Source organism: Lithobates pipiens, unplaced genomic scaffold (genome assembly GCF_037356315.1).
Source record: "Lithobates pipiens isolate NorthernLeopardFrog02 unplaced genomic scaffold, aLitPip1_a1.2 Scaffold_3, whole genome shotgun sequence".
NCBI lineage: Eukaryota > Metazoa > Chordata > Amphibia > Anura > Ranidae > Lithobates > Lithobates pipiens.
The window spans coordinates 168,051,348-168,078,753 of record NW_027507790.1 but is presented as its reverse complement, the minus strand read 5'-3'; the positions used below and the strand labels follow the sequence as shown (position 1 = coordinate 168,078,753).

Sequence of the window (27,406 nt, the reverse complement as noted above, 5' to 3'; positions counted from 1 at the left end):
TAGAGCCGATACGGCATATTCCCTTGGTCCTTTTGACAAGGAAACTAATTTTTCTGGTAGCCATATCTTCTGGAAGAAGGGTATCGGAGTTCCCTGCTCGCTCTTGTAAAGAGCCATATTTAATTATTCACAAGGATAAGGTGGTATTGAGTCCTCATCCTAACTTTCTACCGAAGGTAGTGTCAGGTTTTCATCTAAACCAGGATATTGTTCTACCTTCATTTTTTCCAGATCCCTGTTCTACGGAAGAGAAGTCACTATATTCTCTGGATGTGGTGAGAGCAGTCAGTCTACTTGAAGGCGACTGCTCAGATTAAAAAAAATTATTTTTTGTTTGTGTTGCCTGAAGGTCCTAAAAGAGGACAGGCAGCATCAAAATCCACTATTTCTAAATGGATTCGGCAAGTAATTGTTAATTGTTCATGCTTATGGTTTGAAGAGGAAGGTTCCACCCTCTCTTAGGGCAGCACGGTGGTGTAGTGGTTAGCACTCTCACCTAGCAGTAAGAAGGGTCGCTGGTTCAAATCTCAACCACGATACTACCTGCGTGGAGTTTACATGTTCTCCCTCTGCCTGTGTGGGTTTCCTCCGGGTACTCCGGTTTCCTCCCACAATCCAAAGACATGCAAGTAGGTTAATTGGCTTCTGTCCAAAACTGGCCCTAGTATATGAATGGGGACCTTGGATTGTGGGCTCCTTGAGGGTAGGGACCGACGTGAGTGTGCAATGTACAGAGATAGGGACAATTGTAGACACTCACTCAGGTTGATCTGGATGGACTGGTGTCTTTATTCAACCTAACTAACTATGAAATCAAAGCGCACTCCACTAGGGCTGTTAGTGCTTTGTGGGCAGTGCATCACCAAAATTCCATGGCTCAAATCTGCAAGGCCGCAACTTGGTCTTCAGTCCATACATTTACAAGATATTATCAGGTGGATGTAAAAAGACGTGAGGATATTGCCTTTGGGCGTAGTGTGCTGCAGGCAGTCCTCTAGTCTCATGGTGAACTACTTTTGTTATGTCTCCCTCCACTCAGTTGGCTTTTCTCTGGGACATCCCACATAGTAAATGCTATGGCTCTGTGTCGCGTGATGTACGATTAAGAAGATAGGATTTTTATAACAGCTTACCTGTAAAATCCTATTTTTTGGAGTACATTACGGGACACAGAGGTCCCTCCCCTCTTCTAATACAGATATATTGCTTTGCTACAAAACTGAGTTACTCCCAGTAGTGGGAGGGGTTATATTGGGAGTGGACTTCCTGTTTTAGGATGTGTCGGTGTCCATCACCTGAAGGTGTCCTATAACCCATATAGTAACTACTATGGCTCTGTGTCCCATGATGTACTCCAAGAAAGGGATTTTACAGGTAAGCTGTTATAAAAATCCTATTTTTTCCTTTAAGAAATTACTAATTACTCTGATGATTTCTTCTATATCTCAGACTGACCAGAAGACAAAGGGCAGCTTGATCTGGGTGTTGGACCATACCAAAACCGCATTTGGTAGACGAAAGCTCAGGCAATGGGTGACTCAGCCACTGATAAATTCCAGGTAATTGTTAAATATCTGTGTGCCTTTTTCTTAACCATAGCTGTATGAGGCAGAGACTGTTGATATTGTTTGAGGGTAACTCCATTAAAGGATAAGTTCACCTTTTTTTTTATTCATATTCAGGTTATAATATGTTACAAATCCACTCGCCCCACAAACCTCCCCTGTTCCCTGATGTGACAGGCAGACGGCGATCTTCTTCCCCAGGCTCCGCCCACCCGGCCATGTCACTCATTCACAGAGCTCTGTGAATAGAAACCTACAAGGTTCGGTAACCTTTGCAGCTGTTGGCTTGTGGTTCTCAATGAACTACCAAGGCACTGTTGAGCATTTTGGTTGTTAATTGATGCCTTCTGCTAGTGTGTAACTGCTTGGCTGTACAATGTAAGGCCAAACAGCTTACACACAGAGTCTGCAAGAGCCCTGCATAGCACCCACGATCTGCTGATCATAGGTGCAATACGTTCCAGGCTCCCAACAAAAAAATTAATAAATGCAAATTTTTTTTACCTGCAAAAAGATGTGCATTTATTTTTTTATTTTTTTTATAAAAGGTGAACTTTTTCTTTAACCACTTTCAGACCGGACCAATTTGCTGGTCAAAGACCAGACCACTTTTTGCGATTCGGCACTGCGTCGCTTTAACTGACAATTGCGCGGTCGTGCGACGTGGCTCCCAAACAAAATTGACGTCCTTTTTTTCCCACAAATAGAGCTTTCTTTTGGTGGTATTTGATCACCCCTGCGGTTTTTATTTTTTGCGCTATAAACAAAAATAGAGCGACAATTTTGAAAAAAACGCATTATTTTTTACTTTTTGTTATAATAAATAGCCCCCAAAAATATATAAAAAAACATTTTTTTCCCTCAATTTAGGCCGATACGTTTTCTTCTACATATTTTTGGTAAAAAAAATCGCAATAAGCGATTATTGATTGGTTTGCGCAAAAGTTATAGCGTTTACAAAATAGGGATAGTTTTATAGCATTTTTATTAATAATTTTTTATTATTTTCTTTTTTACTAGTAATGGCGGCGATCTGCGATTTTTATTGTGACTGCGACATTGTCGGGGACCCATCGGACATTTTTGACACATTTTTGGGACCATTGTCATTTATACAGTAATCACTGCTATATAAATGCAGTGATTCCTGTGTAAATGACACTGGCAGTGAAAGGGTTAACCAGTGGGTGGCAGTGTAGGGGTTAAGTGTTCCTAGGGGTGTGTTACTAACTGTGGGGGGGTTGGGCTTTCATTTAGTGTACACTGATCTCTGCTCCAATCACATGGAGCAGAGATCAGCGTCACTAGTTGCTAGGCAGAATGGGAAAATGTTGTTTATACAGCATTTCCTCCATTCGGCCGCTCCGTGAGACGATCGCGGGGATGCCCGCAGCAATCGAGTCCGCGGGTCCCGCGACCGGACTCACGGGGGTCCCGACCAGCGCGGGAGCGCGCCGCCGGCGGCGCACTCCCGCTGGCACGGCGGCAACGAATATTGGACGTACATGTACGCCAATATGCCTGCCCGTGCCATGCTGTCGACGTACATCGTCGTGCGCTGGTCGGGAAGTGGTTAAAGCGGTTGTATACCCGCTGACGTTTTTTGTTTTTTTCCTGACCTGCAAAGGAAAAGGCATAATGAGCTAGTATGCACCGCATACTAGCTCATTATGAAATACTTACCTTAGAACGAGGCCCCGACATCTGGCCACTCACAGCGCCGGAGCTACGATACCCGGAAGAAACGCAGGAAGATTACTTTCCAGCAGGGTTCGTCGTCTGCCGGACTTTCAGCCGAGAATCCCCTGTGCGCATGCGCCGCTGCAGTCAGCGGCACATTGCGAGGGGAATAAGCTGTACAGTTTAGGAGATATTTTTTTTACCTACAGGTAAGCCTTATTATAGGCTTTCCTGTAGGTTAAAGTAAAAAAATTGACTATACAACCACTTTAAGCAATGCCAGATTCCCTAACATGACCTGTTACAGCAGACATAAAAAGGTTTGCCGAGTTGTAATGAGGAGAAAGCAGTGAAATGTGGAGGAGCAGATTTTGTACCTACCAGAGTGGGTCATACCAAGTGGAGTCTGTAATCCTGTTTTGGAGTTTCAATTGAAACCGAAAGTATCTTTGTGATGTAAAAAAAACAAAACAGCAACCTTAAAGGGGTTGTATTGCATTGTTGGTTCACTTATCTTTTCCTTCGATTTCCCTTCTAAAAGTTTTTTTTCTTTGTTTTCTTTGTCTGAATTTCTCACTTCCTGTTCCTCCTCAGTAAGCTGTTCTGGCTCACTAAACACCGCTCTGATGATGGTGTGAAGTTTACTGAGGAGAAATTTGGACAAAGAAAAAAAACATTTAGAAGGGAAATCGAAGGAAAAGGTAAGTGAACCAACAATGCACTAGCTTAAAAGAACCTATTTAGGAAAATAAAAAATGAAGCTTTACAACCCCTTTAATCATTATGTGCCATGCGTGAAGTGTTTTGAAGCATGTGATGATAGTTCATAAGAATCAAGATAACATAATATAAGGTCTGGTGTTGCCACCAACATCGCCTCCATCCCTATTACAATATATGTATATACATGGGGTTCACCCTGGGACTTTAAATGAGGTGAATATGGTAAGCCAAAAAACATCAGTAAAAAAGTAGATTTATTACAGTTTGTTGCGCATGCAAGACACAACAGCAATAAATACAGGCTGATAAAATATGCATACAATGTGAACATGGTTCAGTCCACATACATGGTAAACAGTATATACTAATTACAAACATCATAGAAAAGTACAAACATCAGTAGTACCCGACGACGTTTTCGCGAGACTGCACTCGCTCTTCAGGGGTAAATGCTTTGCTATATCTGTAATACAAGTAGTAAATCAAATGAATGTATGTAGCAAAAAATAGGCAGGGAGGTGAGTCGTCATCAGGGTCAAACTGTAGGACCCCATACTCTCCAATGGGCTGGGACTGGTCATTAATCGCTAATTCCACAGGCAGCAGCAGCAACAGACATCCAACATGGGAGCTGAGGAGGCGGAGCAAAAGGTAACCACATAGGGGGAACAACTGGAGCACTGACATGGCATTGATAGGTGTAAGTACGAATGGACATTCGTAGTTACACCTTTCAATGCCATGTCAGACCCTTGTTCATATTGTATGCATATTTTATCGGCCTGTATTGCTGTTGTGTCTTACATGCGTAACAAACTGTAATAAATCTACTTTTTTTTTTTACTATCATATGTTTTTGGCTTACCATAGTCACCTCATTTAAAGTCCCAGGGCGATCCCCATGTATATAAGAATCAAGATGGCATTTTCCCATTGTAGCATGAAAGAGGGGCATCCCTGACATCCATTTTAGATGTGCATTCTCTTTTCTCATTACTGCTAGCCTATGAAGCATATACTGTTTAAGGGATGCAAATGCTTTATCATGTATATAAATTCCTTAACTTGAAGTTTTTTTTTCTGACTTACGCTTTGGCCTGACTGGCTTCTGAATTCTACATTAATTTGGTGACCTTAATTGTTATTTGCGCTCTGGTTTCCATACTGAGACCACAGGTGGTTTTCATTGAATGACCCAGTGACCCATGAACACTGTCACCTTGGATGCATCCTTTTCCTCTTTGTTCAGCATGCCTGATAAGTAGATAAGAGGTAAAAATAGGTCAGTTCATGTCTGATGACGTCTTCCTTCTGAGGATTATTGAATAGACACCAGACAGGCAGTTCTGCTCCAGATTAATACAACTCAAGAGAACCATATGTGAGCATGATTATAGAAGAGATTAACTTTTCCAGTGAGGAGTGTGCATGTTTTTTTTGTTTTGTTTTTTTATACATCAGTTTCACAAATACTACTTTTTCTATGTATGGCTCATAATGTTTTTTAGTCATTCCTTAAAAATAAATTGATCATTGGAAGATACATGTCTGTAAATATCCTTTGTTTAATGGGTTCAAATAGATTTTTTTTTTTCTAAAAACTATTTTACGTTGTTTGGAACCAAACAATACCAGCTTGTTTTTTTAGCTTATGTGGAAAATATATGGTGTAGAAACTATGGTGATTTTATCTAAGACGCTTTTTCTCATGCTATGACATGACAACATTGGCTCTATCTTTGAAACCATATTTAAAGTCCCCCAAAAACTTACCATTTTGAACAGCAAACCATTTGCCGTGTTAGACTGGGTATGTTTTCAACATTTTGTAATTCATATTTTGTATATGAGGGTTACTTTAAATTAAAGCAAAGAAATGTAAGAAAATGAAAAATAAAAATAGTTGTATATAAGTGGTAACGAGGCTATAAAATACTTTATACTACTACTTCTAGACGTGAGAACATCGCAAAGGTATGTCTTGGTGATGGCATGGTAAAAACTGCACCTAGTAATATGTTCAGCTACCTGTCCCCTACACAAGGATGCCATACAAGTATGTCTTAGTGACTTGGTGGGAACATAGCAAGCCCAGAAACAAGGTAGGGCGTTCGCCTGTCAATGGCTGAAAATTGCTATGTATGTTTTTTGGCACTAAATTGTATTTATTGTGGCTCAGGAGTGGCAGGACCACAGAGACCACCCCAAAATGATTCTGTTTATAACCTTAGATCCATCAAAGCGTAGAACATGGACTTTGAAGCCCAATTGTGCAGAATTGGCAGCAAAACTGGGAATACATTTTAAATACAACATTTTAAACAAAAGTGTAAATTCAGTGAAGGGTTTTGCAAACATAGTGATGGCATGGTAAAAACCGCATCCAACAATATGTTCAGCTAGCTCTCCCGTACACAAAGAGACCATATAAGTATGCCTTAGTCACTTTGTGGGAACATGGCCGGGCCCAGAAAAAAGTGTGCATTCTGCCTGTCAGTGGCTAAAAACTGCCATATATATATATATATATATATATATATTTTTTTTTTTTGCAATGTACTGTATTGCATTTAATGTGGCCCAGGCCCCTGTTATTGTGATGTTTCAGGACCGCAAATAATATCTCTTAGGTTTTGTAGTCTACCCTAAAGTATTTATATCACTTTTTTTTCAGGACAGTAGGGCTTTAATTTGGTAGCAAATTTGGTTAGATAGATTTTATTTCCTCAGTATTTATTGAGAATGATTAGTAAAACAAATGAGAAAAAATTGAAATGTTCTGTAATTTTTCCATCGCAGTGTTTATATGTTCATATGTTTATCTGTTTTTCCGTCCAACGATATTGTTCAGCTACCTCTCCTGTACATAAGGATACCATAAAAGTATGTCCTTGACACTTGGTGGGAACATGGCAGGGCACAGAAACAAGGGAGCGCATTCTGTCTGTCAATGGATAATGCTGCCTTATCGTTTCTTTTGGCAATTAATTGCATTTAATGGGGCTCAGGCTCCTGTTATGGTGATGTTTCAGTACCACAAATTTTATTTTTTAGGTTTTGAAATCTGACCTAACGTATTTATATCACTTTTCAGGACAGTAGGACTTTTGTATAAATTTGTATACATATATAATTTATTTCCTTAGCATTTATTGATAATAAATAGTACATTTTTGTAAAAGAATTAGAATTTTTCTGTAATTTTTTCCATTGCAATATTTGTGGAATTTGCGCACCCACATAAATTTTGTCCTCAAATATGATTAATAAAGTCTGCTATTTAAAGTTATATCACATTAGTGGGATTTTTATATAACATAGCCGAAAAGTAGCCATGATTTTTTTTTTTTCAGTTATGCGATGGCTAAAGGTTTAAATGACCTTGCTTTCGCTTACATGAGTGTTTGATGCTAGTGCAGCAAACGCAAATGTCATCCAGATCATATGATATCATTGTTGCAACTTATAGTTCAGTTCATCCAGACAGGCATAGAGACTGTCCTTTGTTTTTGCACTTACACCTGCCGTGAGCTGCATGTAGGCAGCCTATAAAGGTGGATGCAGGTGCAGGGGCTGCAATTTGACTTGCGGACAAGAGCGTATGCACTGATCTAAACACATACAGTGTGCACTTGGATCCATGTACCTGCTCCCGCCCATACAGTATGTCAGATTTTTATATGCAGCTGCTGCATCAACATCCACCTCTATAGGCTGCCTGCTTAATCCAGGGCCCTCTATAATGAATAGGTGTTGTGACGTCACTCAAAAAAGCACGGAAGTGCTGTGTTTACTTTTGCTTTCACAGAGTGGCTCAAAGGCCCAGGAGCTGATCATTTTCTATAAGTCACCTGTCACAGCCAGCTGGCAGTTCCAGTGCTTACTCTATCCCCCCCCCCCCCCCCCCCCCGTAACCACCTATCCCTGCACCCTCTTCAAAATGGCACCAAGACAAATGGCTACTATGTGAGGGCCGCTTCTTTAAAATATCACTGGGGACTAAAGGGGTTAAAGGATCTCTTTTCGTACTTAGACATGCAATCTGCGGTTGCTACTTCTCATTCTATAATTGCTAAATTCCTGGCTCTAATGTTTACCTCCTTACGTCAGTAATTTGTGTTCCTTCCCAAGTATGAAAATAAAGATGACGGATTTCCCAGATATGCATACTTGTTTCAGGTCAGTGACGCAAATGTTAGAGGAAGTAAACCGTGCCAAATTTTATTAAAAAAAAAAAAAAAAAAAAAAAACCTGCAAATTAAAGGCACTATGTGCCAGTATGCATCACATACTGGCACAATATGAAATACCTTAGAGCCCTGCAGCGCCGCGCTGTGAGCTCTAACAGATGATTCCACCTTCCCCCGGTCTTCCTTTCAGGTACATGTCCTCTGGTCGTCTGATTGGCTGCGTCGCAATGACATCACTCCTGCGCATGTGCACAGGAGTTACGGACCGTGGCATGGTGCTCTGAAGGGATGGCACGGGTATACCGTTCCTTCCGCCAGCTTCATGAAGTGTGAATATCTCCTAAATGGTGAAGGTTTAGGAGAAATTCATAGTACCTACAGTTAAACCTCGTTTTAGGCTTACCTGTAGGTACAAGTTTACAGAATAGGCTTACACCCTCTTTAATGAACCAGGTTGGTCAGTAATAGCCAGACAACTTGCATCTTCAGAAGGGGATTGACAATGGCAATTACCATATGTGCATCTGGAAAGGTTTGCTTTAACCTTTTATAACAAGGGATTCTCATGCTGGTGGTAAATTCGAATAAGCTCAGTAGTGCTAGACAATTCTATTTCAGAGTAATTTTTTTTAGGTTGCATTATTTGCATGGAGGAAACAGAAAAAGCAATGTTTAATTTAAGTCATAATGCAAAAAACGAAAAAGGGGTCTCCTGGTAGATTTGAGCATCTGAGAAGAACAGTTAGGTCTGTACAGAGTAGAAAACTTTTGATGAAGAAGTGGTTAAGCACAAAAAAATCTAGAGCCATTAATTTAAAAGATTTTAAAAAGTGGTGTAATATCATTGTCCTGTAATGACTTAAAGAAATGAGGTCTGTGCTGTAGAAGTCTAACACGGGCTGTTAATGAGACACAGTTCACTTAGTGTCATACTGTGAAGCATTATAGCCGCATCCAAGGCGCAGCAGTTAATAGAACAAAACATCCTGTCCAGAATGAGTAAATTGGCTTGAAAAACGTTTTACACCTTTATTGATTTTACTTGGGTATATTATTTATAGCGAAGCTCTTGTTTTGTGGAAGGTATTGGAAAATTAACTTTAAAGGGTATTGAAACTCAAAACAAAAAATCAATAATACTGTAGGCTGTCTTGGTTTTATTTTTTGGGGCTTTTTTTCCTTTAATTATAACTTGGTAATCCTGCCAATAACACAATTCCTGACTTAGGGTGACCACACTCACTCACTGTACCGTATCCATGGATGGGCAGTGTTGTCAACCTAGGCTTATCTCGTGATTTGATTTTGGCACTAAACTCCTTCCCCTCAGCTCATCTACATTGCAAAGGGTATTGGTGTTCTGCAGTTTACAGGCGAAAGCTGGGAAAGCCAATAAAATTGTTTTGAGATTTCAGTTCAGTGACCGGGAGTTACAAGGACACAAGATTTTATTTTATTTTTTCTTATAGGATCAGCAGGAATTTTTCTATACTCATACAAAATGTACTTAGCCTGAAAAAGAAAACTATTGCAGCCACCATATATATTAACCACTTCCTATCCTTAGTCCATTTATAAATGGTTTAAGTGGTTATAGCAGAATCTTGAATGAGGCTACAACCATGATCCTGGTATCCTTTTTTACAGCAGGCTATTCCCTGCCTATACAGCCACTGGATTAATTTTACAGGTGACTGAAGGGGGTCCACCACCACCTTTTGCCAGGTTTTCCTGTCTTATTAAGGAGCCCGGTGAGGAGGGGACCGGCAGCATTTCCATTTGTTGTTTACCTGTAAATGCATCTGATCAAACCGATCTCAATTTGATCAGATGCTTTGGAGGCCAGAGGAGAGACATGGGCTCTAGTATATCCTAGACCTGTCACAACCCATGCTATCACAAGAGATTCTGTCATGCAACATAAAACATGGCAACAATGACCGTTTTATTCTCCAGGTTCTCTGGTCTTAAAAACATATATAATGTTTGGGGCTTCTAAGTAATTTTGTGTTTGACAGACGTGTCAGAATTGACCTGAACTGAAACATGTTAAATTCAGTCCTTACCCACTTGTTTTTCTTTAATATGATATATTTCAATATCATTGTTGTGCGGTAGTTTTGCTTTCACTCTAAACATTTTTAGTTTACTTGGTATAATAAGAGACATTATGTGGAATTCATCAAAACTGGAGCAGACAGAACCTGGAGAAGTTGTACATGGTTTCCAAATCATTTTCAAGTTTAACTGAACAAGTTGGGGATGGAAACTAATTGGCTGCCATTCACAACTGCTCCAGAGTCTATCTGCTTTACGCTAGTAAAATTTCCCCCATTTTGTCGTAAGCTTCTTTTAAACCCAGAAATGAGACCTAGGAATCCTACTAAAAAAGACTGCATTTTTACCTCCAAGCTCTATGCAAACTTCTGGTAAAGGCAGTGAAAACAACCAAATAGGCAATCTTCTTTTTTTTTTTACAGTGCCTTGAAAAAATATTTACACCCTTTGAGATTTTCAACATTTTGTCATGTTAGAAACAAAATTGTAAATGTATTTTATTGGGACTTTATGTGATAAACAACACAAAGGGGCACATAATTGTCAAATGAAAGGAAAATGATAAATGGTCAAAATATTTTACAAATCTGTGAAAAGTGTGGCGTGCATTTGTATTCAGCCCCCCTGAGTCAATACTTTGTAGAAACACCTTTCACTGCAATTACAGCTGCAAGTCTTTTTGGGTATGTCTCTACCAGCTGTGCACATCTAGAGAGATTTTTGCCCATTTTTCTTTGCAAAATCACTCAAGCTCTGCCAGATTGGATGAAGAGTTTTTTTTTTAGAAAAAACTTTATTCAGCCCCAGACAGCTTGGTTATAATGGCCTTAGGCTTAAAGTGGTGGTAAATCCTTTACAACCACTTTAAACTACAGGCAAGCCTATAATTAGGCTTACCTGTAGCTGCACTGGATATCTCCTAAACCTGCATGGTTTAGGAAATATCCCTGTATTTGCATGTGCTGACGTCATCAGCACATGCGCACTTAAGCCAAGTGAAGCAGTGGCACGCGACATTGCTTCAGTTGTACTGTGCCGCTCCCACGCATGGGAGTGACATCGTGGCTCCAGCCAATCACCGTGCCAAAGCCATGATACCCGGAAGTGACCACTGGGAGACTAGGATGGCTGGGGGATATTCGTTCTCAGGTAGTTCATAATTAGCTAGTATGCTATGCACATTCCAAAGTCATGCTGGTAGGTTAATTGGTTTCCGTTTAAATTGTTCCTAGTATGTGTATGTAGTTGGGGACCTTATACTGTAAGCTCCTTGAGGGCAGGTACTGATGTGAATGTGCAATATATATGTTAAGTGCTGTGTAATTTGACAGTGCTAATACTATACAGTGTGCAAAATTGACAAAATACTTAGCATACTCTATCAATGTACAAATGTTTGAATTAGGCAATAGTAGAGCGTGTGCTGTAGCTGTATGTTAATCATATTTTCATTGGAATTGTGTGAATGATTTCATTTTAACTTGTATTTCCATTTATCTTTTTTTTTCCCCAGTCAAATCAACATGCGGCTTGACGCTGTGTCAGAAATTCTGTTTTCAGACAGCAGTGTTTTTAGCCAGATCCATGGTTACCTTATCAAACTGCCTGATCTGGATAGAGGGATTTGTAGTATTTATCACAAAAAGGTATGTACGTTTTTTTGTAGACCGGTTACCCCAAACAGTGAAGTTCTGCAGGTAAAGTCAGGGCTTTAAAGAATTTGAGAATATTTTTCTGCCTCCGCAATGATGGTACAACTGACTGGTCTTATTAATTAAATGGAGAGAACATGGGCAGTTTGGTGCTTGCATGTTGGAAAATGTATTTTTATTTTAGCAATACAGATGTGCTCTTGGTTTATTCTTCGAATGCTTAAAGTCGATTTATGCTTTTGTTTTTCTGGGCTTAAAGACAAACTCTAGACAAAATGCTGTCTTTGTTCTTGTTGTAGAGGTTTTCCTTCACTTCATTTTCTGGCAATCACATGGAGGGAAATTTCTCCAACAGGAAAATGGGCAGCACAATAGAGTTTTTATCCCTTCTCTACAGTATCAAAAACTACAAAAATATGTTGAACTGGAGTTCCATTTTAAAGCAGAACTCCAGCTATGAGCCATTTTGGGTCCCTCTGACCTATCTCTCCTATTGCATTTGCCTGCCATCATAAACCATAATTCTGTTTTATGTGCATCACCCCTTGCAGGTTGAATCTGGTACAGTGGTGCAAACCTTCCAATATGGGCATTTGTGTCCATGTTAATGTGCATACACAGGTGTTTTTCTATCGAGCTTGTGTCTGTGTACTGGACCTAATTAAAAGCATTAAGTCTGCCTGCATAATGTAGTTTAGATAAGAGAAATATTACACTTGATCAAAAGTATGACCATGTACCAGGATAGTTAAGAACATAGGGAAATATCCCAAAACCTATCCACATCATTTATTCTACGTATACAGGTGCATCTCAAAAATTTGAATATCATCATAAAGTTACTTTATTTCAGTAATTCAATTCAAAAAGTGAAACACATAGATTCATTACACACAGAGTAATATATTTCAAGCACTTCTTTCTTTAAATTTTTTATGATTATGGCTTACAGCTGGTGAGAAAACTAAATTCACTATCTCAGAAAATTTGAATATTGTGAAAAAGTTCAATATTGTGGACATGGTGTCACACTCTAATCAGCTAATTAAAGTGGAGTTCCGACCTTCGCCTAAAAAAAAGATAAGCAAAAGTTCCACTTTCATGCAAAAGGAGCCCCGACCAAGTATTGAGTTCATACTATACTGTACATGGACATACTTTTCAGTAAGCCAACATTTCTGTATTAAAAAAAACGTTTTTTTATTGGTCTTGTGTAATAATTTCATTTTCTGAGATACAGAATTTGGGGTTTTCACTTGCTGTAAGCCATAATCATCAAAATGAAGAGAAAGAAATGCTTGCAATTTATCACTTTGTGTGTAATGAATCTATATAATGAGTTTCATTTTTTGAATTGAATTACTGAAATTAACATATTGATATATTTTTTTTTTAAATGTACCTGTATATCTTTTTGGTCTTGTTGTCAAACTTTCAGTTAAAGCAGAACTAAAGTGCATTTTGATTTTAAAAAATTGTGAGCGAAAAGAAATAGAAGCATAGACCATAGAACAGTCAATCATTTTATTGTGACTCAATAAGAAAAGAAAATCATCACACTCACATTTTGCAGAAAGTGCACAGGCACATCAATAGTATATGAAGTGCAGTGAGGAGGTATACTCTCTGTATGGTGGTTGGTTTCCCGTGTGTGAGCACGCTAAGTGTCTGACAGGTAAAATGAAGCCAGCGATTCCGTCAACACCACCACAGAACTGGCAACCCAGGTTATGCTGAGAGGCCAAAAGAACACTGATGGTGTGCAGCGTATTTGATTATGGGCAGTGTAAACTGGCTGCTAGGAGAGGCCGGCTGCCCTTGCAACTCTGAGGAACCTTGCGTATCTTCCACAGAAGAGGAAGCTACAGAGTACGCCTAGCGTCACCATGACAGCATGTTGCAGTGGCATATATCATATATCACTTTTTAAATTTGTTGTAAAACCTCAGATGTAAAATATGAACAAAGCATATTCCTCTATAGTGTGTAGCTGTCTCAATCCAGAACACTAAGTATCATTTCTGTCTGTGCCTTGTTCCTCTGGTATCTGCAGGAATCACTTCTGACAAACTTTCCTGACAAAAAGAGGTAGAAAGGTGATAGGGAAGGGATCTCCAGCACACAGCCTGTGACTGACCGCCTCTGTTCCTGTGTGCTGTGTCCCTTCCCTCCAATCAGTTGTCAGAGCTCTCATCCCTGATATTATTTTTGCACTTTGAACAGATGTAGAGAAGAGTTGGCTGCAGATAAACAGGTACAACGTATGAAGGAGGATTGGTTCATCTTTATGTATCACCCAATGCCAATATGGGTATATGCAAGGGTTTACAACCACTTTAAGTGTCTCTAGCTGCCGGTGTTCTTCACTTCTGTGGAAGCTACCAAGGGTTCTCCACAGCTGCAAGCACAGCCAACCTTCCCTGCTTGTGATCGAACATACTGCACACTATCAGTGCTCTGTAGGCCCCTCCGCATACCCTGAGATGCAGGCTCTGGGGAGTTGTTGACAAGCCCGGGATCGCCGGCTTTGTTATATTTGTCAGGTGTTCAGTGGGCTCACACACGGAATACCAACCAGCATACAGAGTATACCTCCTCACCGGACTAAATCTACTATTGAAGTGCCTGTACGCTTTCTGCAGAATGTGAATGTGATCATTTTATTTTCTTACTGAGTCACAATAAAAGGATTAACTGCTCTAAGGTCTGTGCTTCCCCTTCTTTTCACTTGTATTTCAGTTTATCCACCACCCATTGTCTATTGGAAGTTTCAAGACCTTTGAGTTATCAAGCTACTATTACAGGCCAAGAGTGACTTTTTGGACTATTTATGGAGTTGTAGCTTGTTTGGTGTGGTAAAGAGAGCAACACTACAGTTGTGTAGAATTTGTATTGGATAAAAATTGCTAGCGGCTAGGCTTTAATTGGAGGTGAGGCTGTGTATGCCTACCTGAGACATAAAAGCTTCTGTCTTAGCTGGTAGAAATTTTCTTCTGCGCATACAGTGAGCTGTACATGCCAAGCTCAGTGTAAAGTCTCGGCATGCCTTGGATGCCAGGGTAAATTAACTTCTATATGTGTATACAGGAGTTACATCATCCTGGCACCCAAGACATGCCAAGAATTTACACTAGGCTGTAAAGTAATTCCCATACGTATGTACAGAACTTACATCATCCCAATCTGCCCAATCTATCACCCAGTAGGGTGAAGCACTTTTATCTTCAGTGCACTCAGTAAAAAATGTTTCAGTTTAGGGACAGTAATTTCCTGGCTGCTTGCACTGTTGTCATGTACAGTATATAATCATCTTTAGCCAGTAATGCAATGAGTTTTCCTTTAGGAAGTTGGATCTTTGGAATGGTGGGACATGAGTATTTGTATAGGATATTTTCCACATTAGACACCATATCTTTGTTCTGTACTTTTTACAGGTTAGCTCAGGTTTAGGTTTATTTACAGTGTTATGTGGTTAAAGGATTACTAAACCGAAGAACAAAAAACTTAATGAATTGTAGCTTACCAGTCCTTGCAAATGGTGGCTGCATTCATTTTATTTTTTTGCAAGCACAGAAAGTACCTGTTGATCTTGCCAGGAGTGCAGTGTCCTTGTCACTTCCTGAGTGCCAAAGGGTTATCTTCCTTCTGTACACTAAATATCTACCCATCTCTCATGTAATGGAGATAAACAAAGACAGACGTCTTTGAAGTCTAGCTTGAGTGGTAATCATGGCTCTTTTAATAGATACAGTTAGATACAGTGGGGAGGAGTGAGTATACTCACGCAGGGACAGGAAACGTGTTATTAACAATCTTAACAGGTGAAAATAACAGAATAAAGCCTGAAAAATAGAAAACAAATGCAGCCACCTCATCTTAGGGTTATTAAGCTGTATTGTATTACAGGTCTGTGTTTGGGTTTAGATGGGGTTGTTATAGATTCACCTGGGACAGACACTTTTGGAGGGGACTGCAGGCTAGCCACTTGCCTACTGACTATGGGCCCTGGCATTTGAGGGAACATTACTCTTTGTGAGGTGTATGCCTGGGGACTCTTGGAGTAAAGTTACTTTGGATTCAAGTCCATGTTACCCCAAGACACACAGACTCTGGGACTCTAGGTCCGGGGTCCCTGTTTAAGGCCTAGCTGCCCATTACCAATAAAGACTGCTCCACACAGTCAGACTCATAGCAGGTGGTAATATCAGCTCAACCACCTGTCTTCCACACATTGTTAATTGTGTTAATTAACACACCTATTGTCTGCTACCAAATTACTGTGGGGATGTGTTTACGCTTGGGCTAATGTGTATTGTGCTTTTTGAGCTTGATGCCAGACAGTCACAGGAAGCAGTATACTGACGGAAGTACTCAAGCGCAGTGTGGGACAGTTCAGTCACAGGGGTTTCTAACTTGTTATGAGAAAAAGCATAAACCCTGCCATTGCTGTTTGAGGACTCTCCCCAAAATTATAGATGATTAACTGTCATAACCTCCTTGCTTTAATTATTTGAAACATCAACTTATCTACATACTTGATACAGAGGTCAATAACCTCAAAAGAAACTGTCAAACTTTAACCCTTCTCTGTACAGTAAAGTTCTGGATGGACTTTCTCTTTATAAAGCCTCATACACACGATCGGACTTTGTACAAACTTTCCCATGGACTTTTGTTCAAAGGGCATTGGCCGTAAGTTTGTATTGCATACACACGATCTGACTTTAGGCAACAAACACAAACGTAGTGACGTTTCAATGTACTGACGACACTTCAAAAGAGGATGTTCGGTTACTCCAGCGCCACCTTTGGTCAACTTGTGTATTGTTGTCTGATCTTTTGCATTGGTTCTGAGAATGCGTGTTTGTACTTTGTACAAAAGTCTGATGGTTTTGTGTACACACGATCAGACTTTGCTCCATCGGACTTATGTTGTCAAAAAGTTTGTCCGTTCGCACAGCCAACGAAAGTCAGATGAAAACCGAAAAAGTTTGTCTAATGGAGCATACACACGGTCGGATGTTGCTTCAAAACAGCTAATTTTGCATGTTTATTGTCAAAAAGTCCGATCGTGTGTAGAGGCCTTAATAGTATGTTGTAAAAGCCATTACAACAGCTGGTCAGACTACCATATTGAATCGTGTTTTATAACTGAGCAATTGTATAACCCAAACTTTCCTCCAAACTTCCCTTCTATTCTAGCGCATATCCTTGCAATATTCCTTTCTTTTACCTCATTTCTGTACTGTGAAACAGCATTTATTACTCCCTGTTACCTCATCACCAGGCTTGAAAATTTTTTGTGGGGCAACTGCTAAGAGGTAATGTTGTATAGGCATAGGCATGACTTCAGCGTTACATATCCTAAGAGCCCTTTCCCTACATGCAGTGTGTGGGGAGATACTTAGTGGTCAAGGCAGCAGCATATGGAACAAATCAATGCACACAAATGGAAGGGGTGGGGATACCTGAAATCCGGTAGACTAGTAGTTAGGGCTTTACTTGTAGCATGTTTAAGGTTTTCCTCTGAAGCCCAATTGGCTCTTGCTTCGGAGGCTACTGACAGGCGGTGAGAAAGCAATGTGATGCCCCCTTACCTCCTGTTTTAATCCTATTTTTTGTCAAATGTGGCGCTAACGCGTGCAATGCACACAGTTACGGGAAGTTTTCAGCACGTTCCCGTTGGCTTGACTGTGAAGTGTTTGGCAGGCTTGCCTCCGGCCGATTTGCTACATGCTGGGTAAACATTGCCACAGGCGCAAAGCTTTGTGACCACAGCATGTAAACCAACAATTTTGTCCCAGGAAGAGAAGTCCCCTTTCTGCTCCCAGAACACAGTGCTATATACTGTATGTAGCTGATATAGTTTATACAGTGCTTCCAGTGGGTGCATCGGTTATTACAGTGAGCTTAGATTAAAATGGTTTATCTGTATGAATTTGAATATTATGTATACACAAGTACAGTTTGAGCTAGAGGATTCTTTGGGGATATGGCAAATGTGGACAAATGTTGCAGCAAACACTTAAATTTACTTTATGTAAATTTTCCTTGTGCAGCATCTACACTTGCATCACACTGCACTATTAGCTAATAGAAATTTCCAAGAGACTATAAAGTGATTATTCGAAAGGTTTTGTTAACTACATTTACATTATACATTTTCTAAAAAGGTTTGCACACATATGATTTACATTTGCAATTAATACTGCATCTGCTGCTGCCCCTTTTTTGTACGTGTCTATCATTCTATCCCTGCTTTTTTTTTTTTTCTTTAGATCCTATTAAGACTACATCATTTATAATTTCTAGGAGTGCTGCAATGCAGTGGAACGATTTTCTGTGCAATAATTCCCCTATGGAATATTTTAGTACAATACTAAATGTAATTGAAAATAATTATATTTTAATTGTATACAGTTTGATAGATTTTCAGAAGCAAAATATAATGTGACCATTCCAAAGCTGTCCTATCCAAGCAGCAATTAAATAATGAGTTTTATAAAAGAAAACACAAATAATTGTATCATTTTTATTGTTTTTGCAATAGTTCCTTGTAGTTGAAACACTGCAAAATGAATTTAAAGCAAACACATATATACAATTAGATTGCACTTATTCAGTGTCTTACAAACATTACTCAGCTTTGTACCACTTCATAACTGGTACAGTGTCTAAGGCTCTGTTCACACCTAGGCATTCCAGATTACGCACAGAATTTCCACAATTCTGCCCACGATTCCTAAATCACCACAAAACAAGGGGCGCACTTGCGATCCTGTTACTTTTAATAGCACCCCAATAGTGGCATGATTTTGCTGTGATTATCGCCCATCAAATCGCAGCATATTAATGCAAACAAAATCATGGGGCTCCTGTCGCACGACAACGCCTAGGCGGGAATGGAGCCTTAAGCTGGCCATACATGGTTCTTTTTTTTCATTCAGTCAGCGGGATTCCCCCATCCACACATTTCAGGTAGATCAGGGAATGCTCCCGCTGTTCTATTGTATTCTGACAGCAGGGAGACTTTCCCCGCTTTCTGAATACACAGATAAATGGTGCAGCCTATTGCATTTCTTACACGCCTTAGAACATCTATCAGATTTAACAACTATGATGTCAGTGGACTATCTTTGTCAGGGCAGTCTAATGCGGGGGCAAATGGGGCAACTGCCCTGAGCCCAGTCATTGTTGGGGGGGGGGGGGGGCCAAAGCAGCTGCCCACCAGAGTTCCGCCACCTCCAGTGCTGGTCATGCTGGCTGCTTGCTACTGTCCTCCGGGAGAGGAGCGCGTCCGTATTCTCAGGTGACAGCGCTCCTCTCCCTTTTGCCATTCAGAGGCCGACAGCCTGCACAGACATGATGCTGTGATTTGTAGCTCCTGTTCTAAAGCACCATCGTTGTTTTTTAAGTGTGTTTTGAATGAAATGTCTGTACTTGGGGGAGGGGGGAGCTCCAAACTGGAATCCAAGGGGAGGATAGCTTTGTTTTTTGAGGGGGACTTGGATGTCCAGCACACTCCTCACCTATGCATTCTGCACATAGCGCTCCCCTCAGTCGTGCACGTAGCGCTCCCCTCAGTCGTGCACGTAGCGCTCCCCTCAGTCGTGCACGTAGCGCTCCCCTCAGTCGTGCCCGTAGCGCTCCCCTCAGTCGTGCCCGTAGCGCTCCCCTCAGTCGTGCCCGTAGCCCGCCCCTCAGACGTGCCCGTAGCCCGCCCCTCAGACGTGCCCGTAGCCCGCCCCTCAGACGTGCCCGTAACCCGCCCCTCAGACGTGCCCGTAGCCCGCCCCTCAGACGTGCCCGTAGCCCGCCCCTCAGGCGTGCACGTAGCGCTCCCCTCAGTCGTGCACGTAGCGCTCCCCTCAGTCGTGCCCGTAGCCCACCCCTCAGACGTGCCCGTAGCCCGCCCCTCAGACGTGCCCGTAACCCGCCCCTCAGACGTGCCCGTAGCCCGCCCCTCAGACGTGCCCGTAGCCCGCCCCTCAGACGTGCACGTAGCGCTCCCCTCAGTCGTGCACGTAGCGCTCCCCTCAGTCGTGCCCGTAGCCCGCCCCTCAGACGTGCCCGTAGCCCGCCCCTCAGACGTGCCCGTAGCCCGCCCCTCAGACGTGCCCGTAGCCCGCCCCTCAGACGTGCCCGTAGCCCGCCCCTCAGACGTGCCCGTAGCCCGCCCCTCAGACGTGCCCGTAGCCCGCCCCTCAGACGTGCCCGTAGCCCGCCCCTCAGACGTGCCCGTAGCCCGCCCCTCAGACGTGCCCGTAGCCCGCCCCTCAGACGTGCCCGTAGCCCGCCCCTCAGACGTGCCCGTAGCCCTCCCCTCAGTCGTGCCCGTAGCGCTCCCCTCAGTCGTGCCCGTAGCGCTCCCCTCAGTCGTGCCCGTAGCGCTCCCCTCAGTCGTGCCCGTAGCGCTCCCCTCAGTCGTGCCCGTAGCGCTCCCCTCAGTCGTGCCCGTAGCGCTCCCCTCAGACGTGCCCCTAGCCCGCCCCTCAGACGTGCCCCTAGCCCGCCCCTCAGACGTGCCCCTAGCCCGCCCCTCAGACGTGCCCCTAGCCCGCCCCTCAGACGTGCCCCTAGCCCGCCCCTCAGACGTGCCCCTAGCCCGCCCCTCAGACGTGCCCCTAGCCCGCCCCTCAGACGTGCCCCTAGCCCGCCCCTCAGACGTGCCCCTAGCCCGCCCCTCAGACGTGCCCCTAGCCCGCCCCTCAGACGTGCCCCTAGCCCGCCCCTCAGACGTGCCCCTAGCCCGCCCCTCAGACGTGCCCCTAGCCCGCCCCTCAGACGTGCCCCTAGCCCGCCCCTCAGACGTGCCCCTAGCCCGCCCCTCAGACGTGCCCCTAGCCCGCCCCTCAGTCGTGCACCTAGCCCGCCCCTCAGTCGTGCACCTAGCCCGCCCCTCAGTCGTGCACCTAGCCCGCCCCTCAGTCGTGCACCTAGCCCGCCCCTCAGTCGTGCACCTAGCCCGCCCCTCAGTCGTGCACCTAGCCCGCCCCTCAGTCGTGCACCTAGCCCGCCCCTCAGTCGTGCACCTAGCCCGCCCCTCAGTCGTGCACCTAGCCCGCCCCTCAGTCGTGCACCTAGCCCGCCCCTCAGTCGTGCACCTAGCCCGCCCCTCAGTCGTGCACCTAGCCCGCCCCTCAGTCGTGCACCTAGCCCGCCCCTCAGTCGTGCACCTAGCCCGCCCCTCAGTCGTGCACCTAGCCCGCCCCTCAGTCGTGCACCTAGCCCGCCCCTCAGTCGTGCACCTAGCCCGCCCCTCAGTCGTGCACCTAGCCCGCCCCTCAGTCGTGCACCTAGCCCGCCCCTCAACTCTGCACTTAGCGCACTCTTCTGTATATAGTTCACTCCTGAAATCCTGAGGTGTATAACAATGCCTCAAAGTTAGCGCCACACCCTCAATTCAATTTTTTACACTTGTCCATTTTATTCTGCTTTTTAACACAAAAACTTCAGGGACAACGTATTCACTTTCTGCTCAACATATCCTACCCACTTTCAGGTGCTATTGTAATGAAATAATTCATGTTATGTTACTAGTCAGTGCTCATAAAGTTATGTGTGATTATAGAGTGCTTTTAATGGTACCCACAAGATTAGCCTCTTACAGTGGATATAAAAAGTCTACACACCTCTGTTAAAATGTCAGGTTTCTGTGATGTAAAAAAATGTGACAGATAAATAATTTCAGAACTTTTTCAAACTATAAACTGTACAACTCTATGGAAAAACAAACTGGAGGGGGGGGGTAAAAAAAATTGAGGCTGGGTTCACACTGGAACACACATCAGCTCACAGCAGGTGTCTGGTGCGTCTCCATTCACCATTTTGGGTCCGATTTCAACCCGAATTTTGGGCTGAATTCGGACCTGAAACAGAAACAGACCAAAAGACGCATAGGAGATGGGGTTCCTTGGTGGCCTGGGTGACGATCAAATTTCACCTGCAAGTAATGTTAGGCCCTGCTGACATTCAAAACAAACCTGTACTTTGCCCATACTAGTAACAGGTTCACCGCAGATGAGGCACTATACCTTGCCCGTACTGCCTTCCAGCACCCCTGCTGCCAGACTCACCTGAAATGGGGAAGTGCGTAACATGTGATTTGAATGTCTGTTGAGAATATCCAGAACATAATCAGATGCCAGCAGTAAGTTTCAGCGACTGGAGAGTCTGAGCTACTGGGTCCATCTGTAACGACACCCCGAGTGTGAAAGAGGTTAAAGCCATTTAGGACATTACATTTCGGAACCCAAAGGCAGCTACCGAACACTTCAATCAGCCAAACAAGAAGCCATAGGAATAATTCTCCCCCAAGTACGAGACAAGGCTCTGTATTGAGGTTCAAACAGGAAAGAATTTTTATTTTGAGAACTCCCATAAATATATACAGCACCAGAAACCTAATAAACATGAGCTAACTATGTAATCCTTTAGACAGCCTAGGTGACTCAGAGACATGACCTTTAGGGCAGACTTCACATCTCCTAGCTCACCAACTATACAATACACATTATCATACATCTCAACACAGAACTCCTTCATACAATTGCAGGGTTAATTAGCAAAGACAACAATGGCTGAAAGCAAAGCCACACTAGACTCATTTACATTATAAAAAAGGAAAAAGAAAGGGAGAAAAAACTGCGCTACGGAATGGAAACAATAGTGGTCGGAAGCTGCAATTCAGATGTATACCAAAAATACACAAATAAACAAAAAAGAAAAAAGAACTGCGCTAACCTCAAATTCCCAAGGTGAATGAGATATATGTACGTGCTAAACCCACGATATAAACCTTAAAATCTTGATATTTCTGAAACCACCTCAAAGAATAGTGCATACAAATATATATACAAAAATATATAAAATTGATATAAAATAAAACACAATTGCGTGTCAATAATGTGAACCACCCAGAAACAACAAAGATTGTATAAATCTTTATTTTTATTTTTAGGGGTATATACATATAGATTTATACAATCTTTGTTGTTTCTGGGTGGTTCACATTATTGACACGCAATTGTGTTTTATTTTATATCAATTTTATATATTTTTGTATGCACTATTCTTTGAGGTGGTTTCAGAAATATCAAGATTTTAAGGTTTATATCGTGGGTTTAGCACGTACATATATCTCATTCACTTTGGGAATTTGAGGTTAGCGCAGTTCTTTTTTTTTTTCATTTACATTATAGCAGACACAGACAGGTGGCTGGAATTGACATCAGCATCTCCTAACAGTATTTGTCCCAGCATTATGAATCAGCCACTATTTCTAATACGGCAGATACAGTGTTCATCATTTCTTGGGAAAAAAAAGATACACAAGACTCCCGTGCAATTCACATCGGAGCCTCTGCGGACATCTGTGAACTGGCTCCATAGGAAACCCCTATCCAATTCACTTAGGTGTGAACCTAGCCTAAAATAATGTGGCTGCATAAGTGTGAACACCCTCTTATAACTGGGGATGTAGCTGTGTTCAGAGATAAGCAATCACATTTAATTTGTCAGTACACACCTGCCATCATTTAAAGTGCCTCTGATTAACCTCAAATAAAGGTCAGCTGTTCTAGTAGGTCTTTCCTGACATTTTCTTAGTTGCATCCTACAGCAAAAGCCATAGTCTGCAGAGAGCGTCCAAAGCTAAAGGTTCTTCCCATAACTGCCTTAGGGGATGTGGGTAGGACGGTTCAGACTATATTTGGAGGACATGCCTGAAGATTTAAAGGTTCTGGTTCTGAGTATATCATTTTATATAGTCTCTAACCCAGATTAACCTTAAGAAATCTCCTTTTCAGTCCCAACTGAAAACCAACCCATAGTAGAAGCACAGAGACATAGCAAAAAAAAACTAATTTAATTTATATTCTTGGCTGCAAGAATAGCAATTGCCAGATTGTGAATGTCTTCGTCCATCTCAGTCGCACCGATTACCACTAAATTATTTTTATTAAGGGATAATGGCAAACAAGAAATTATCAGCCACTTTGACAAAATAAGGGTATTTTGAAAAACAAAAAACAAAACATGAAACCGATCGATATAGTATTTCTGGTGAACAGCTCTAATAGTAGGACTTGTGGAATGGATTCAAAAGTTGGGTGTAATTTATCACACATCTTTTCTTTTATCTATTTTTCCTGTGCTCCTTTTCTTCTCTTTCTATCTTCTTTTTTGTTTTTCTTAATGTATATAACTGTGCATAATTGGCTTTGAAAAAAGACATGTATTTTCTGACTATAGAGAATTTATGCTCACTCTATGTCAAAGAAAAATTGATAAGGATAGTCAGGAACCATATATATGAGCAATGGTTGTTAACTATGTCTTACATTGTGCACTGATTAATTACAATGTGAACTCAATGGAAATAATCGCAGATTGTTTATTGTAAACACTGCAATTAAGCATATAAAATACTTTTAAATTTCTGTGATTTTACTTGCATATTTGAGTTGGTGACAGGGTCTCTCTACACTTTTTAATTCTTTAGGATAGGATGCAGATGTTTTGTCATGCACATGGCAATGACATCATAGCTACAGTTATGTCAACATATAGTTACATAGTAGGTGAGACTGCAAAAAGACCCTAGTCCATCAAGTCCAAATTATGTGTGTGATTATATGTTAGTATTACATTGTATATCCCTGTATGTTGCGGTCATTCAGGTGCTTATCTAATGTTTTTTTGAAACTATCGACTTCCCCCGCTGAGACCACCGCCTGTGGAAGGGAATTCCACATCCTTGCCACTCTTACAGTAAAGAACCCTCTATGTAGTTTAAGGTTAAACCTCTTTTCTTCTGATTTTAATGAATGGCCATGTGTCTTGTTAAACATCCTTCCACAAAAAAAATGTATCCCTATTTTGGGGTCAGCCGCATGGTATTTGGTAATTGAAATCATATCCCCTCTCAAGCGTCTCTTCTCTAGAGAGAATAAATTCAGTGCACACAACCTTTCTTTATAACTAATACCCTCCAGACCCTTTATTAGCTATGTTGCCCTTCTTTGTACTCGCTCAATTTCCAAGTACATCCTTCCTGAGGACTGGGGCCCAGAACTGGACAGCATACTCCAGGTGCGGCCAGACCAAAGTCTTGTAAAGTGGGAGAATTATCGATTTATCCCTGGAGTTAATCCCTTTTTTAATGCATGCTAATATTCTGTTGCTTTGTTAGCAGCAGCTTTGCATTGCGAGCCATTGCTGAGCCTATCATATACTAGGACTAGGTCCTTTTCCATCCTAGATTCCCCCAGAGGTTCCACTCTAGTGACTAGCTTGCATTCATATTTTTTCCACCCAAATGCATTATTTTACCTTTTTCTACATTAAACCTCATTTATCTAGATGGAAACTCACCTCCTCATAGAAGGGTAATAGATTTGTTTGGCAAGAACAATTCTTCATGAATCCATGCCGATTACTGCTAATGATACGGTTTTCGTTACTAAAATCTTATATATAGTCCCTTATCATCCCCTCCAAGAGCTTGCATACTATTGATGTTAGGCTAACTGGTCTGTAAATTCCCAGGGATGCATTTTGGACCCTTTTTAAATTTTGGTGCTACATTGGCTTTTCTTCAATCCGCCGGTATCCTTCCAGTCAGTAGACTGTCAGTAAAAACTAGGAACAATGGTCTGGCAATTACTTCACTGAGTTCCCCAAGTACCCTCGGGTGCAAGCCATCCGGTCCCGGTGATTTATACATTTCCCAAGACTATTTCTAATTCTGTCCTCTTTTGGCCATGAGGGTGATTCATGTGATGTGTCACGAGGATGAACACTGTAGTTTTGGTTACTGAAGCCCCCTGGTTCCCTCATAAAGACTGAGGAGAAGAATAAATTAAATTCATTCCCCATCTCCCCATCCTTTGTAACCTCATGCCCTTCCTCATTCTGTATGGGGCCAATATGGTCTGTCCTCCCTTTTTTACTATGTACATACTTAAAAAATTTCTTGGGATTTTGTGTTCTATCTTTGCAAACAGGTCATTTTTCTCCTTCGTTGAAGTGCGCTGATGAGGCGGCACTGATAGGCTGCACTGGTGGGCACTGATAGGCTGCACTGGTGGGCACTGATAGGCATAGTTAAGGCGGCACTAATAGGCACAGATAAGGCGGCACCGATGGGCACAGATAAGGCGGCACTGATGGGCAAAGATGGCACGGATGGGTGGCACAGATGGGTGGCACTAAGGGGCACTGATGGGTACCACTGATAGATGGGACTGATGGGCACTGATAGGTGGCACTGATAGGTGGCTCTGATAGGTGGCACTGCTGGGCACTGATGGGCACTGGTAGATGACACTGATGGGCACAGATATGTGGCACTGGGGTGCAGCACCTTTGAGGCAGATTGTGGGCACTGCTGGGTGGCACTGTGGGCACTGCTGGGTGGCACTGACGTGGGCACTTTTTTTTATCATCTTTATTGATGAGGGGGCAGGTGGGCACGGCCGCCGGCGATCGGCTTTTTTTTTTCTCCTCGCGCTGTCAGCGCGAGGAGGAATAATAGCCGATTACCGGCTCCGTTATATCACATGATCAGCTGTCATTGGCTGACAGCTGATCACGTGATAAGGGGTCGGGATCGACCCCTTGCTCTGATCGGTGATCAGGCGAGGCTCATAGACTCGCCGATCACAGAGCGCGCCGCGCAGGCCGCTCGTGCACGGGACTACGTCAATAGCCATGATATTGAGGACAAGAGACTGAGATGGCCACTCCAGAATTTTCACTTTATTCTTCTGTATCTAATGACAGGTCAACTTGCCTTGTGTTTTGGATCATTGTCATGTTGGAATGTCCAAGTACATCCCATGCGCAGCTTCCTAGCTGATGAATGCAAATTTTCCTCCAGTATTTTTTGATAACATATTGCATTCAGCTTGGCATACATTTTCACCAAATTTCCTTTTGCCTTTGCAGCTTACACATCTCCAAAATATCAGCGATCCACCTCCATGTTTCACAGTAGGAAGGGTGTACCTTTCATCATAGGCCTTGTTGGCTCCTCTCCAAATGTATCGTTTATGGTTGTGGCCAAAAAGCTCAATTTTGTTCTCATCACTCAAATTACTTTGTGCCAGAAGGTTTGAGGCCTGTCTCTGTGCTGTTTGGCATATTGTAAGCGGGATAATTTGTGGCATTTGCATAGTAATGGCTTCTGGCGACTCGACCATGCAGCCCATCTTTCTTCAAGTGCCTCCTTATTGTGCATCTTGAAACAGCCACACCACATGTTTTTAGAGAGTCCTGTATTTCACCTGAAGTTATTTGTGGGCTTTCTTTGCATCCAGAGCAATTTTCCTGGCAACTGTGGCTGAAATTTTAGTTGGTCTACCTGGCCGTGCTTTGGTTTCAACAGAACCCCTCATTTTTCACTTCTTGATTTAGAGTTTGAACACTGTCGATTGGCATTCTCAATTCCTTGGATATCTTTTAATACCCCTTTCCTGTTTTATACAGTTCAACTACCTTTTCCCACAGATCCTTCTGACAATTATTTTGCTTTCCC

At 42.4% G+C, this 27,406-nt stretch overlaps 1 protein-coding gene across 1 annotated transcript in view; it reads left to right on the top strand.

Moving 5' to 3' along the window:
- The window catches only part of MSH3 (mutS homolog 3), a 290,671-nt gene that overhangs the window by 130,132 nt on the left and 133,133 nt on the right, over positions 1-27,406 (top strand). Inside the window, exons 12-13 of the mRNA XM_077462464.1 lie at positions 1,450-1,559; positions 11,730-11,862. Coding sequence (XP_077318590.1) covers positions 1,450-1,559; positions 11,730-11,862 — 243 coding nt within the window. The remainder of the gene's footprint in view (positions 1-1,449; positions 1,560-11,729; positions 11,863-27,406) is intronic.